Raw genomic sequence first — 13,940 nt, 5'->3', positions numbered from 1 at the left:
CTTCTACCCTATTCATCACACCCTTGTAGAGCAAAGGAGGATTTCACATTTTGAATGCTATACCTCTCCGACCCTTGCCCCATTTCTCTTCCTAAGAGTATTTTTTCCTGTCACTTCGTTAGCAGGACTCCTCCAGAGAAAGGTCAGGAAATGGAGTCCAGCTGAGAGGCAGATATAACCGCATGAGCCTGCACATATAGCCTCCCTAACATCACAGCACATGGCAATGGCTTTGGAAAGCTGAGGGTTGGATTGTCTAAGCTGTGGCTGCTTCTGTCCAGACTGACTAAGGCTGGGTGCTGAGGTGCGTCAGGGCTCTCTGGAATTCCTCCTCTTCCCCCAGGGCTGCTGAAAGTCCAGCTCCCCCTGGGGAAAGAGGTGTAGACAGATGCTGAAGCAATGAGGAAAACAAGTGCTAGGACAAAACACAGGCTGCCTTATCAAAAAAGGACACTTGCCTTGAAACTTCCATACCAGAGGAAGAACCTGTGGACCATCCCACACTGACTGGAGAGCCAGGGGCTTTCGCTGCCACGTCCACTGCAGGGTGGCTATGAGTGGCTGCGACTCTCAGAGCAGAGGCTGGGGGTGGCCTTCAGCTAAGCCTGTCTTTAATGCAGCAGGTGGGCAAGCCCCAAAAAATACTGGTAAGGGAGGAAAGATTTAGTGAGGAGGGAGGATGATCCATGGGATTTTTAAAAATACCAACCTTTGTGTTTAAAGCCCTACCCAATGGGCATTGTTACCAACTTTATAGAAACGTGCCTGGGAAGTCATGTTAAGCACCCGAAGTCTTTTCCACAGTCTGTACACCCCAGGGTTTGTTTCTGTAACACCCCTCCATAACAGGAATACAGGGGTTTTAACCAAATACATTGCCCAAACCCAATGGGATAATCCTATAATGGTGGAGCAGGGAGGCAGATAGGTAAGATGCCTCAAGATTAAACTGATGATGCTACAACTCTGTGATTGCAAGTAACAGAAAGATGTTCTAACGTATGCAAAAAGAGAGAAATTGGCAGAATCTAGAGCATCTCATGGAAGCCAAGGTCAGAAACACAGCCAGGTGAATAAAAGGGCTGTAGCCTGAGACCAGCTAACCAGGAGTCTCTCTCCCTTTGCCCTTTGTCTTTGCTTGTCTCCAAACTTTGCTTTAACTGTGTTCTTTCTCTGCACACCATAGACCACAGGGTCTCTGTTCCCCCAACTCTCATGGTAAATATAGCCCACTCCATGGTTTCCTGAGTTCTCAAATTTTTGTTCCAGGCACTCACAGAGACTAAATGCCCACCCTAAAGTCCCAATTCTGAATAGCAGGACAAGAGAATCTGATTGGTCCAACTGAAAGCAGATGGCCTGCCCTGTTTCAATGAAGCATGGCCAAGAAAATTAAGGGGGATGTTGGCACATAGTGCAAACATGTCTGGGAGTGGGCGAACAATCCAGAAAAGCAGGAAAGGGATCCTTGTGAACTGGATAGGCCACGTAGAATATACACCAAACCACCTCACCTGTGCTGGCTGCTCCCCTATCAAGGGGCAGCAGCAACAACAGCCTGTTTCCTTAACCATCCAGTGAGGTTGAAATCAGGCTTATGACTAGCCTGCCATTTCCACGTGGTACGTCCTCCTGCTCTTTCCTGTTCTCAAAACAGGCCAGAATGCAACCAAAATGGCCTCTTATTATTTTTTTTTCTTTTAGCCCTAGCCTTCCACAGACACTAATCTTTCCTTTCCCTGGCCTTCTCAGCCTCATGTACACCCTCTCAATAATTTCTAGACTTCCTAACACTGGCAATGCCAGGAATCAACTAGATACAATTTAACCGCACCCCCCCATGGCAATTCTGATCATCACAATAGTAATAATTGGTGCTAATCATTTGCCTTGCAATTTAAGACCTGAAAATAACACTCCATCCCAAGTCCAGCACACACACCCCCCACACACATATGCTATTTCTGTCAGATCTGTTTTATTTATTTCCTTTGAAATAAAATCTATAGGATACTTCTTGCACCAGTTTTGACTGTTCAAACACATCTATCTGCCACACTCAGAAAATTTTCCATGGGAAAAAATAGGGCTATAAATTTATTCTTTCCTGTGACATTCAGCAGAGATGAGGGCATCCTGAAAGGAACAATTTATACCGCTCTTTCCACACGGATGCATTGTGAATTAGTTATAAAACTTTTTGGCATCATCATAGACAACTCAATGAAGATATCTGCTTAACACACAGAAACAATTCAAAGGAAAAAAGGAACGAGCTGTTCGGCTGTATCAAAAAGAAGGCAATGATAATAAGTGAAATATTTATATGATACCTTAACCTTCCTTAATCAGCAAATATTGAAAACTTCATCAGAATGACTCGAGTAGAATGCTAAAGAACACAACACTCAGTAAGCTAAGCAAAGAATGGGGATTTGTTAATCAATAGGTATAATGCAAGATTAATAAATTCTAGAGATCTACTATACCTATTGTGCCTATAGGTTCCAATATTGTATTATACACTTAAAAATCTGTTAAGAGAGTAGATCTCATGTTAACTGTTCTTACTATAGTAAAATAAAAATTTAAGTTAAAACATTAGAGGGATTTGCACTTCTGTAGATAGACTTTTGGAAAGACATTGTCAGCAAAATTGCTTTAAAATGTGATTTTATTTAGCATGCCAGAGCTCAGTCTATCTTTCTCCATTCCTACATACACACACACACACACACACCCCAAAATTCCACCAAACTTGTTACCATTAAGAAATCACAGTGCCAAATCTGAACTCAGGACAAAATTGAGACACGATATACTGACATATTTTAAAGCAATAGCCCTCTTTTAGAACATTGGGCAAGCATTGTTTCTGGGTGGGAGGAAAGCAAGTAAAATTGCTACCAAATAACTTCTCAAGAAAAAAGTTTCACAGAAACTTTAAAGAATTAATGGGGCAGAAAAAGAAATCTCTACTGGATAATATTTTCATTGTCCTTTTGAAATTCTTTTCACACTGAGACAGTATGATAGGTTCTAAATTTACAATGCCAGAAAAAAAAAAAAGGCATATTCTAAATGCTTTGAAAAGAATCTTTAAAGTTGGACTGCAGAAAACTTGGCCCAAAAGAACCCAAGTCCTAGGACCTAACTTATTTGCAGCTAATGTAAAGCCCACCCATTTAGCTCAGCTGTGAATAATGTTACCAACTCCAGGATTTGAAACCAATCTCAGAGAAGTATAAGAGACATTGTAAACAACACCCTCTGGGTGAACAAGTATCTGATGGTGAAATTCTCCCCAACAGAAAATGAAAGAATGGTTCTTTTCAGCAGTTACTCCCTACCAAGTCTGCATGGCACCACTTAGTGGTCGATTTCTTTCAAATTGAAGCAACTTCAAATACTGAAGTTTAGTTCTTAGAAAAATCATTTATTTTCCAGCACTCTTCAAATTGATTCTTCGCCTTGCTAGTTTCCCCCTTGTTAGAAATCAAAGGAAGGAAAATCCCCCCATGGACTTTTACATTGAACAAGTAGAATTTATCTAATCTGCCTGAAAAAAAAAAGAATCCTACAGAGAGAGGATTATTGTCACCCTCGCCATGTGTGGTGGGAGGGATGTGTTGTTATGGATCTTGGGGCCTGGAGGGAGAAGAGGAAGAGGAAAGAAAAAACAAACTGCATAAAAAAGGCATCATAGCTAAAGGAAGGTGAGAAGTCCTAGGAGTTAAAAGGGGTGGGGTCTGTACTCCTCCATGTAAAGTAGAAAACACTTTCCCTTACACAAAATGGTGAAATAGGATTGAGATTTCCATACGCCTATCTTGCTACTTCTAAAACATGTATTTCAGAATAAATCCAGAGAATGAGTTTCTGTTTCTGAACCCAAGTGGGGAAATTGTATGTTAGAAGTGCTGTGAGAAACACGATTATGTTTGTGTAAACAACCAAACTCAAAATTATTTCAAGCCAAACATTAAATCGATGGTCCTATTGAATTATATGCTTCATGGGTTTAGAAGCTGAGGTTATTCTTGGGTAAAAACTCAGTATTTTGAGACATTCTCTTTTTGCATATAAGTCACAGAAAATAAAAACGTGTAGATTTAATTCTCTCCTGAGACACGTTTCTGAATCTGATGATAATAACAAAACCTCTTTCTACAGATGTCTCAATCAAATCAAACACTATTCTATTGTTTGTAGGTATATTGGAGTAAAAAGAGGATCTTTTTTAATGAAAATCACAACTTTATTCTAGGTTACATTTATAGAATGAAAATCGATTTTAAAAAAGATGTAACCTAGCAAGATGCATTGCCAGTAACGAACTCCATTGTTCCACTTATAAATTCGAAATTCTTTTTTACTAGCACTTTGAGTTTAGTCAGGGAAGTGGATGCCGAGCTGTCTTCATAAACGTTCTATAGCAAGAACTTAAAGAGGGTAAGGAATACAGTGGCTTCTCTGAAGTGTTCGTACTAAAAGGAAAACAGGATCAATGCATGTGATATAAACAAACATAAACAAAAAGGCTCCAGGAAATAATGTGAGCATCAGCTAAGGCTTTCAAAGCAGACTACGGCTTCCATACACTGTTCCAGGTCACATCCCTCCGGGGTGACCCAGCTCCTCTGCCCGAGAGCCCAGTTCACCCACAATGAAAGGCTTTCTGGTTTCAGTTAATAGTCAGCAGCAGCAGCAGCATAGATATAACAATAGTAGCAATAGTCATAGTGTACCTACCACATTAGGTAATTTGTAAAAGGCTTTTAATTATCTGGATGCTCTTAACCAAATCCTCTGAAAGCACATGGCGTTCTAACAGGGAGCATTTTTAACTGCCTTGACCAAAGATAATTTGGGGACTATCTTGGAATATCAGGGGAATATCTTGACAGACACAGTAAATTCGCCAGTATTTTTGCAAGTATACAACCATTTTCCATGCAACTGTATTTATATCTTATGACCAAGAAACCAAGTGTGAGTTGTACGTTTCACATTTTTAGGGTTCCCTCTGGTGCCAACCACTATCCATGCCATTGCCCGGGCCCTGTACTTCAATGACAAGTAAGTACTATGGTAATTTTTAAGTGAACATATTCATAAATAAAATCAATGCATTTGTATTGATGTGTTCTTCCCCCTTTTTTCAGCTGCTGGCTGAGTATGGAAACCTATTTGCTTTACATAATCCACGGCCCTATCATGGCAGCATTAGTGGTGAGAATTGGTTTTTAAATCCATTATGAACAGTGTTATCTCTTTGTTGAGACTTCTGTGAATATGAATCCATGTAGCATATGTATTATAACTTCAAAATGAATCTAATCTAATGATGTTCTATAGTAAGAATAACAATTTCACTTTAAAGCCTTCAAAAATGCCTTTTATTTATACATGGGGGGGTTACATGAGCTCACTTTCATACACACTATAACAGTAATGTAGCTTATTTTTTAAGGCTTCTATAACCAGATTCTCCTAGATAAAGGTTAAGGCTGAGGGGCTACAGGAATGGTGAAAAAGTGTTGCTGATAAAGAAAGTGAGATACCATAAACGATGTCATCCCTTTTCCCTAGACCCGATACAACAAAACCATCTTCTTTTTCATCTTTGGTACATGAGCGATCATCATAACTACCACCGATCACACATGTGAAATATTTTAGGCATTTCACACACATTGCCATGCTGTTCCTAAAAACAACCCTCTACAGTCTATCGAGGGTCATTTTACTCTTTAAGACAATGACACCCAATGACTATAGTAATCTCACTCAAAAATCACAGAACAAGTAAGAAGTTTGGACATGGGGGCTGGGGATGATGGAGAATGTGACTGTCTGATTCTTAATCCAAGTTCTTTATTTCTACCCACGGCTTACTACATATTGGTCAGTATCAGAACCAACAATTTAATAATTCATTCTTATTTTTCCCATTAACCTCAAAGACAGTGTTTTCTTCAGATAAGAGTGAGAAAAATGAAAACAGTCTTGAGTCCTAGACCAATGTCCTGCTCCATTGAAAAAGCATCCGTTAGAAACTGATCAAACTAGGTTATCATCCACACTGTCTTCTAACTTTCCTGGCCTTTCCAACAGAAATTAAATTTCTTCAGAGCAGTGATGTACTCACAAGCTGAGCCGCGCTCACAGGGATCCACTGATGTGGGTCTTGAACCTTTATAACATACTGTGACGGTTCAATTATTACTAACGATCTCTTTTCATTCTTGAAATTTTTGGGTGCTAACAGTTATTTCTATTCCAGGTAGAAAAATCATTCTAACTATTTTTAAAATAAATTGTCAATTAAATTTTAAAAGCAACTTTGGTTTCAAAACTAACCCTCACAACCAAAAATAGTTTATGACCCAGAAGGTGTCAATTTCCTGTTTTTTTTTAATTTATATGTAACGTTCTTTTGCCATTGTGTCCATTGGTTTGGTGGAGATCATGTTTCATATCAAAATAAAATTAGAAAATTAGATGTACCCTTCAATTTCTCTAGATAAATAATCTTATGTCTTCTGAACCAATACATATAAAATTGATCTAATATTTTAATTTTATATTTTAGTGTTGTATAAATGGTCTTTAGAGTGGTCTTTGGAGTGGCTGTTCCACAGGTGCAAACATTTATCTAAACTTCTCAAATGTACGCTTAAAGTCTGCATTTTATTGAACATAAATTATACCTCAGTGAAAATATTTCCTTTTTAAAATGTTATTTTTAAAGAAAGCTAAGTGATTTGTCTCCATTACATAAACTTTACAGATGAATTTTTCAGTCCTCATTTCACTTTCAGTCAAGTAGTCCTGGCTATGGGGAAAATCTTGATAGTGAAAAACAGGAAGGCAAGATCTAAACTTGGTGTTTTCCACACACCTTTGTAAAAGTTATAAAATCAGAATAAAGAATAGACATCCTCATTAGAGTTGAACCTAATATATTTTACATGTACAGGGAAAATATTTTCTTATTTAAGAAAAACAAAATATGAATATAGGTCTGGAAAGAGTCTTCGGTTATACTGATGTTCAGAGTCCCAGGAATGCTGAGCGAATTGCGGCACCTCTCAGTCAGACTCTCGTGTTCTACGTAGGTGACGTCTGTTCCCCACATTGGATAAACAACAGTGGAGAACAGTGGGTGTCATTAAGTGGTGCTTAGCTGGATGATTTGCTCATAACATCATATCTTTGCAGATCAACTTCTTCTTTCTGCTGAACATTGTCCGGGTGCTTGTGACCAAAATGCGGGAAACCCATGAGGCGGAATCGTACATGTACATGAAGGCTGTGAAGGCCACTATGGTCCTTGTGCCCCTGCTGGGAATCCAGTTTGTTGTCTTTCCCTGGAGACCTTCGAACCCGGTGCTTGGGAAGATCTATGATTACGTCATGCATTCTCTGATTCATTTCCAGGTAAGGAAACCAGCAGTGTATTTATTCAACCACTGTACTTATTCAGCTAGTTGACCTAACTCTAAGGCCCATGATCTAAAATGTCACAACACAGCCTCCAATTCAAGAAGCCCAGCCAAAAATCTGAAGGACATCAGATTTTTTGAGATACTTTCTTCCTTCTTCTTTCTGGACCTGCTTTCCTATCACTTCCAGAGCCCTCAGCTGGTCCCCCCCAGGCATGTCCTTTCTGGTCAAACATGCAGTAATTGTCAGACCTTCCTTTATAAATAAATGCTGACTCTGGGGTAAGGGGGAATAATGAATGTGCACAAAGCTGCCCATGCCTCCTGCTCTATCACCCTCCCTTTGTCCGGCAAATGTCAGGAATCCATCCATGACACTTCAGTGCTCACAAAGGGAAGTCCTGTCCAGGTCTCTCCTCATGCAGGAGAGAATGGAGTGGGCTCCCAGGGGCCGTCCTGGACTGCTCAGTGTCTGCAACACTGGAAAGGAGAACGGTTGCCTCATTTCCATTCACTTTGCCCCATATCCAAAGTCCCATTGAAAGCATAATGCTAGATATTTTGAAAACAAGACAGGGTATGGAGGGTCCTAAGGCACAGGTGACTCTACCACAGGCTCTTAGGCCCACATTTTGCTGTCTCAATTAAAAATTTCAAATTAATTTTATTTTCTACTTTAGGGTTGATGTGAGAATGAGGCCAAAATTAACAGGGCTAAAAAGAAAGTTTAGGGATTGTGTTCATAATTTGAGCTATTGTTTTGGTCATAATTAAAACTTGGGCACAAGAAGTCTTACAAGTAGTGACCAGGTTTTCAGAGCTTATTTAGTCCATGTCCTTATTTGAGCTTGGCTGTGGGTATAGTAGTGCACTAGTTCACCATGACACCACAGGACACAGTCAGGCCCACAGTCACCCATAATGACACTTAGGCTTGTAAAAGATTTCTCTACTGGACTCTACAAGATCTCAGTTTTTAAATTTTTTAAGTATAATTTTTTTTCAAATGCACTATAATCAGCAAATTCTGCTATAAATCTCTATGTTAAAGGGAGAAGTATATTAAACAGATTTACTAGAGTTGTCCTTTAGCCAAACAATATCATTCTAACAAGAAAAATACATTTTTTAATGGAATATCTTGTAGTGTAGCAATAAATGTGAGTTCTAGGTAATTCTTTTTCTTGCCTTTTGACTTCATCTAACTTTGACTTGCTATTGCAATAGTGGAATGTTCCTCTCCAGGCAGTCTATTTATATTGGTTACTAAACAACATAATACAAGCAAAAATAACTTCAACTCTACTTTTCCTTCTCTTTTTAGGGATTCTTTGTCGCGACTATCTACTGCTTCTGCAACAATGAGGTAACCATGCATTTTATAAAATACTGTCACCTGTTTATATAAAGCCAGCACTTTATAGTTTCCAAAGGGCCTGCATACACATTTCATTTGATCTTATTTCTACAGTTGACCTCATAGGGTTTTGTAACTAGAAGCATTGGGGTTTTTTTTCATTACTCCAAGCTAAATCTTATCTATGAATATGTGGTACAATTGCAGATACTATCTGGACAGGCAGCTAAGTTATACTTTCCTTGGGTTGCATCTTGAACTATTCAGCACCCCCAGCGGTAATAGTGAGAACTATTCTGTATTCCCATAGAAAGAAGAGTCATATCCCTATTCCCTTTGGAAGACCCAAGCTCTCACTAGGGCAGAGCCAGTGTCCACCCAGTTTATCCTAGTTCCTGCCTTCTTTTCCAGTTGTGTGGTGTCAGTGTCATACCACTTTTTCAACATTTCAAAAATCACCCTGAAGTTAAGACTCAAAAAGGATTCTTAAATAAATAATCTATTATCTGAATATTTATTTAGATCAGTAGAATCTAGAGATTCATACAGTGTTCTTAGTTTTTTTTTAGCCAGAATACCCTTTCTTCAAACAAAATCTTGCCTGGGAGCTCAATTTGTAAAATACAAAAGTGGAACTGTTATTGCCCCAGAAGTTCTTTCAAAGAGCTTCCTTGGTTTCAGGGAACACAAGTGAAAAGCTCCCTCCTTTTTCAGGTGAGAAATCTACGCTCCAGAAAGATCATGTGACTTGCCTAATGTCGCAAATGCAGTTGCAGTTGTAACCAGGACCGGAACACAGATTTTCTGATTCTCAATTAAATTAACTAATCCCAATTAAATTATCTGTGTATATAATTTCTCCCTGGGGCTTTGTTAGTATATTTTCTGTAGTAATGTATAACTTTTAATGCAAAAGTATTTTTGAACATTTTAAATCAGTTCTTCTTAAGAATAGTTCTATACAAAACCAATCACATTTTGTGAAGACACCAACATATTATTTTCCTATTAGTAATTAGAAATGTTTTCTAACCATTATTAGTTAATATTTAATTTAGTCTCTATTCTTTATTTCTTAGTTAAATGTTTAGTGAGCACCTAAAATATTTTGCTATTCTGTGACCTGTTTGCATCCATCTCCAACATCGACATAGCAAGGTGTTTATTGTTCCCTTTTCACTGGTACATTTTATTCCTTTCTTCATCCATTCATCCATCAACTGATTCCTTCATTCAACAAAAATATATTTTCCATTCATTAGTGCTAGGGGGTAAACTAGGGTCCTAGTATAGAAATAAAAAACATCCTTCTGTTGTCAGGTGTTAAAGTATCCCCCCTTTTTTTTGAGAATAGTAAAAATTAATAAATGAGTAGGGCATAAGTCATCTATGTTTATATCAATTTCTGTGAACACATATCCCTGCCTTTTGAGTTGTTTCGGGTGGCATGCAAAATAAATTTTTTCATCTGAAATAATATCAAAATAGGGCTAATATAAAAATCAGGTCCAGGAGGGGTATGCCTTAAAAAACACAAGAGGATCACATGCCTTTGTAAAAATACCAAATTATTTATTGTGTCTTAACTATGATGATGTCATTGGAAGTGTCAAACATAGACAGCGAACCCAAGGGTACTCCTAACAATTCAATGTCTCAAGTTCATTTGAGTATGTCATTTCTGTTTTTTTGAGATAAAGAAACCATTTCCATTTTCATTAAGATCCCGTTACTAAGGGATGTTTATAGCAGTACAATTCACAAAACTTTGTATGTTAGAGTTAGCCCATTGACAACTCCTAACATTTGTTACTTTTCAGGAGCAACAAAAATCTCCCTGTTTTTTTTCCAAACAGATTCAATGCCCTTTTTCTTGTCATTAAGGCAGCATCAGGTTCGACCTGTGGTATTGTAGGAGATAATTGCCCTTATTAAACTGTAATTATTGAAGTGTCTTCGACATGCTGCTAAGGGCCTGTTCTCATATGTGTAGTTTACAAATCAAAGCAGCTTGCTATCTCCACACAAAAGGATGGGTTATAATTTTGGAATACAATTAGAGAAGGCTATAAACCTTTCTGTAATAAAACTTTAAAAAATTAAAATAGACTTCAAACCCTTTGGCCTCATGCTGGGCTTAGTACTTCATTAATATACATGGAAACTCTGATGTGGATTATTTTAAAAGAAACGGTGAGGCAAAACTAAAGACTTCTTTTCTTTTATGCTGGGCACTTTTGCAAACTCACTCTAAATTTATAACTGTCCACCTTGGATACCTCTAAATATCTGTGTAAGTTTTAGCTATAAGCATTATCTTGGCATTTAAGAGATGCTGAATCCCTGGATTCAGAGAATTCCTTTCTCTGAGGACAGACATTGCTTCTCCAAAAATATGCGGAACCAGTGTATTTCCAAATTCTTCAACAGGGCATTTGATGGTTCCTAGATTATAAACCTGGCAGTTAAGGACCTACGTTTAATAGACAGTACGATCCAAATAAAGCCAGGCTTCCCTTAGGGCTGTGGCTCTGCCACATTCCAGCTATCTGTTCGTGGACACAGTATATCACTCCAGCCACCCCCATCTGTAAAGTGGAGATAATAGTATTGCCCTTTCCATAGGGCTGTTGTGAGGATTAAATAAGTTAATATAAATCAAGTGTTTATAATAGGGCACGTGGTAAGCAGTCAATAAATAATAGCTGAAACTTGTTATTTCATCCTTTATTCCCCTGTGTGGCTTTTGTTAATGCTAAATTCAGCCGCAAGACATATCTCCCTCCTTCACACATAAAGTTTTGGTCTCTGTCTCTTTTAACCAAAATTAGATATAAAGTACTTTGCATCCAAGCACTCATCACCTCCCCCCAAAAAGAAAAAAACAGGATTTGTTGCCTCAGTAATTTGAAAATTCCATATGCAAAGTATCAGATTGCTAAATTATTCTGATTGCCATTTGTCATCATGAACCTTACGGTTGCTCTGCTGTGTGGAGATGAACTTCTCTAGCTACAAGTTCCTTACTCTCTGGACTTGCTTTTCAATGAATCATTTGACTTTGCCTTCTTCCGAGCAAAATCTTGAAAATTATATGACAAATACTAGTAATTATCAGGAGAGATTATTACTCTACTAATACAGAAAAGAATTTATTTGTTGAAGAAGCATTCAGGGTTATATTATACATGTAGTTTTTATAGCATTAATGGGTTTTGCAGCCATTTTTATCTTTATTCGGATTTATACGAATGTAAAGTAGATAAAATGGTCTCCATGACCAACTAGCTACATGATTTATCTCCCATTATATTTCTCTCAGATTCTCTCTCAGGTATTTAGCTGCCACATTTGAGCTTGGTGACCGAATGAACCAAAAATATATTGATAAATTGATGCAGATACCTTGTATGTGAGCTTGCCTTATGTACTGCACAAGAGAAACTCTCACAAATGCAGAAAAGATATTGCTGGAGTAATCTGCTTTTTAGTTTTGTTCAACTATAGAGAAAAGCAAAAAGTTTGGAGACAAGAGGAAGGATGAACTTAACTACTAAATTGAATTCTGTTCTATAAAAAGCAGAGCTAGGCAAGCAAATTCACTGCCTGTGTTGTTATTTTCAGTTGCAGTTATTATAATCTTCGTAGAGTTTCCTGACTTTAGCATTTTCTCTACCTCTTGTTTTCAATATATAGTTTCTCATACTTATAAAACAATTTGGCAAGTTTGTTTACATATTAGAAGTCTTTCAATAGAGAGAGATTGAAACTTTCTTCTTAAAAGGTTGTCACTATATTCACCAGAGTTTTATCTGGCATATTCCATCTCAAGTCATGTTGGATAAGGGAAAATCCACAGTATGAGGCCATTGTCATGAAATCCAGAATTGTGCTATAGTTTACATACATATTTTTTCATGACCAATACTATGTGGATTTATATAAAAGCTTCTCCCTTATCAAGAGTGGTAGCATAAAAAATGTTTCTTAAAACTTTCTCCCAAATACAACATGTAACGCACATTGACTGTGAAGTTAGATTAACTTTTATTCATTGGCTATAAGAACCAAAGAAGAAACGTTTGCTCAAAAATAGCAAACAAATTTGCCAGTGGTAATCTAAGCAGTGACTTAGTTCTTCAATTTCCAAATACTTCTTCCAAGATGGTATATTCCATGTCCATAGCATATACGGCACAGCTCTTTACATCAAAATTGCAATTCGACCTCCTTTAATCTCTGATAAACTCTAAGAACAGTGTTCGTAAACTAGCATGGGTCATTTCTGACTATCATAGGAAAACAAGGCTGCCTTTTTTCTTCCAGGTCCAAACCACCCTGAAGCGCCAATGGATGAAGTTTAAAATCCAGTGGAACCAGCGCTGGGGAAGGCGCCGCCCCCGCAACCGCTCTGCTGCTGCTCGGGCTGCAGCTGCAGCTGCAGCTGCAGCAGCTGCTGAGGCTGGCGACATCCCTATTTACATTTGTCATCAGCAGCTGAGGAATGAGCTCGCCATCGACATCCCAGATGAGGAGGAGGGTGTTGAGATCATCCCTTTGAATGTCATTGAGCAAGAGTCATCCGCTTGAATGTGAAGCAAACACAGCATCGTGATTACTGAGCCTTCATTTCCTGGGAGAAAGATAAAGCATGCATTTAATGTGATTCCCATCCTCCCAGGCGCTGAGCATATCATTTGTGAAGAATTGTTAAGTGAATTTGTCCATAGTAAATCTGGAGAAAGTTGTTCTTGGTACTATTGCTTTGGGAGACAGTCTAGGCATGGAGTCTCCCACTGCAACTTGTGAACTCCATCATTCATCCAAGTTTGAGATGCAGTTATCATAGTAATGCAAGCAAAGTATCCAAGAAAAACAATTAAATTGACCTAGATCAAATACAGGGTGCTCCTTGTTAATCTTGAGCCATTTATACCTTTGAAAAATTCAAGTCACCATCAATATTTTTCCTTTTAACTCTAGATTTTGAATTAGAATATTTCTGTATTTGGCTATCTATCTGATTTTTATTTTTAATTTCAATCAGTTCTGATGTTACTCAAATATTTTAGCATCCATACTATGTAAACTACACAAATTATATGACCTCTGCAAGACAAAGTGGCTTTCTAACA

General features: G+C 38.0%; 1 protein-coding gene across 1 annotated transcript in view; it reads left to right on the top strand.

The window, feature by feature from the left end:
* CALCR (calcitonin receptor) overlaps positions 1-13,395 on the top strand; it is a 55,493-nt gene extending 42,098 nt beyond the window's left edge. The window contains exons 8-12 of the mRNA XM_045564385.1: positions 5,019-5,079; positions 5,166-5,232; positions 7,225-7,443; positions 8,773-8,814; positions 13,132-13,395. Of these exons, the coding sequence (XP_045420341.1) occupies positions 5,019-5,079; positions 5,166-5,232; positions 7,225-7,443; positions 8,773-8,814; positions 13,132-13,395 (653 nt within the window). The remainder of the gene's footprint in view (positions 1-5,018; positions 5,080-5,165; positions 5,233-7,224; positions 7,444-8,772; positions 8,815-13,131) is intronic.
* Positions 13,396-13,940: the final 545 nt, after the last annotated feature.

The sequence above is a fragment of the Lemur catta genome, chromosome 11, assembly GCF_020740605.2.
Source record: "Lemur catta isolate mLemCat1 chromosome 11, mLemCat1.pri, whole genome shotgun sequence".
Taxonomy (NCBI): Eukaryota; Metazoa; Chordata; class Mammalia; order Primates; family Lemuridae; genus Lemur; species Lemur catta.
This window is presented reverse-complemented; position numbering and strand designations above follow the sequence as displayed.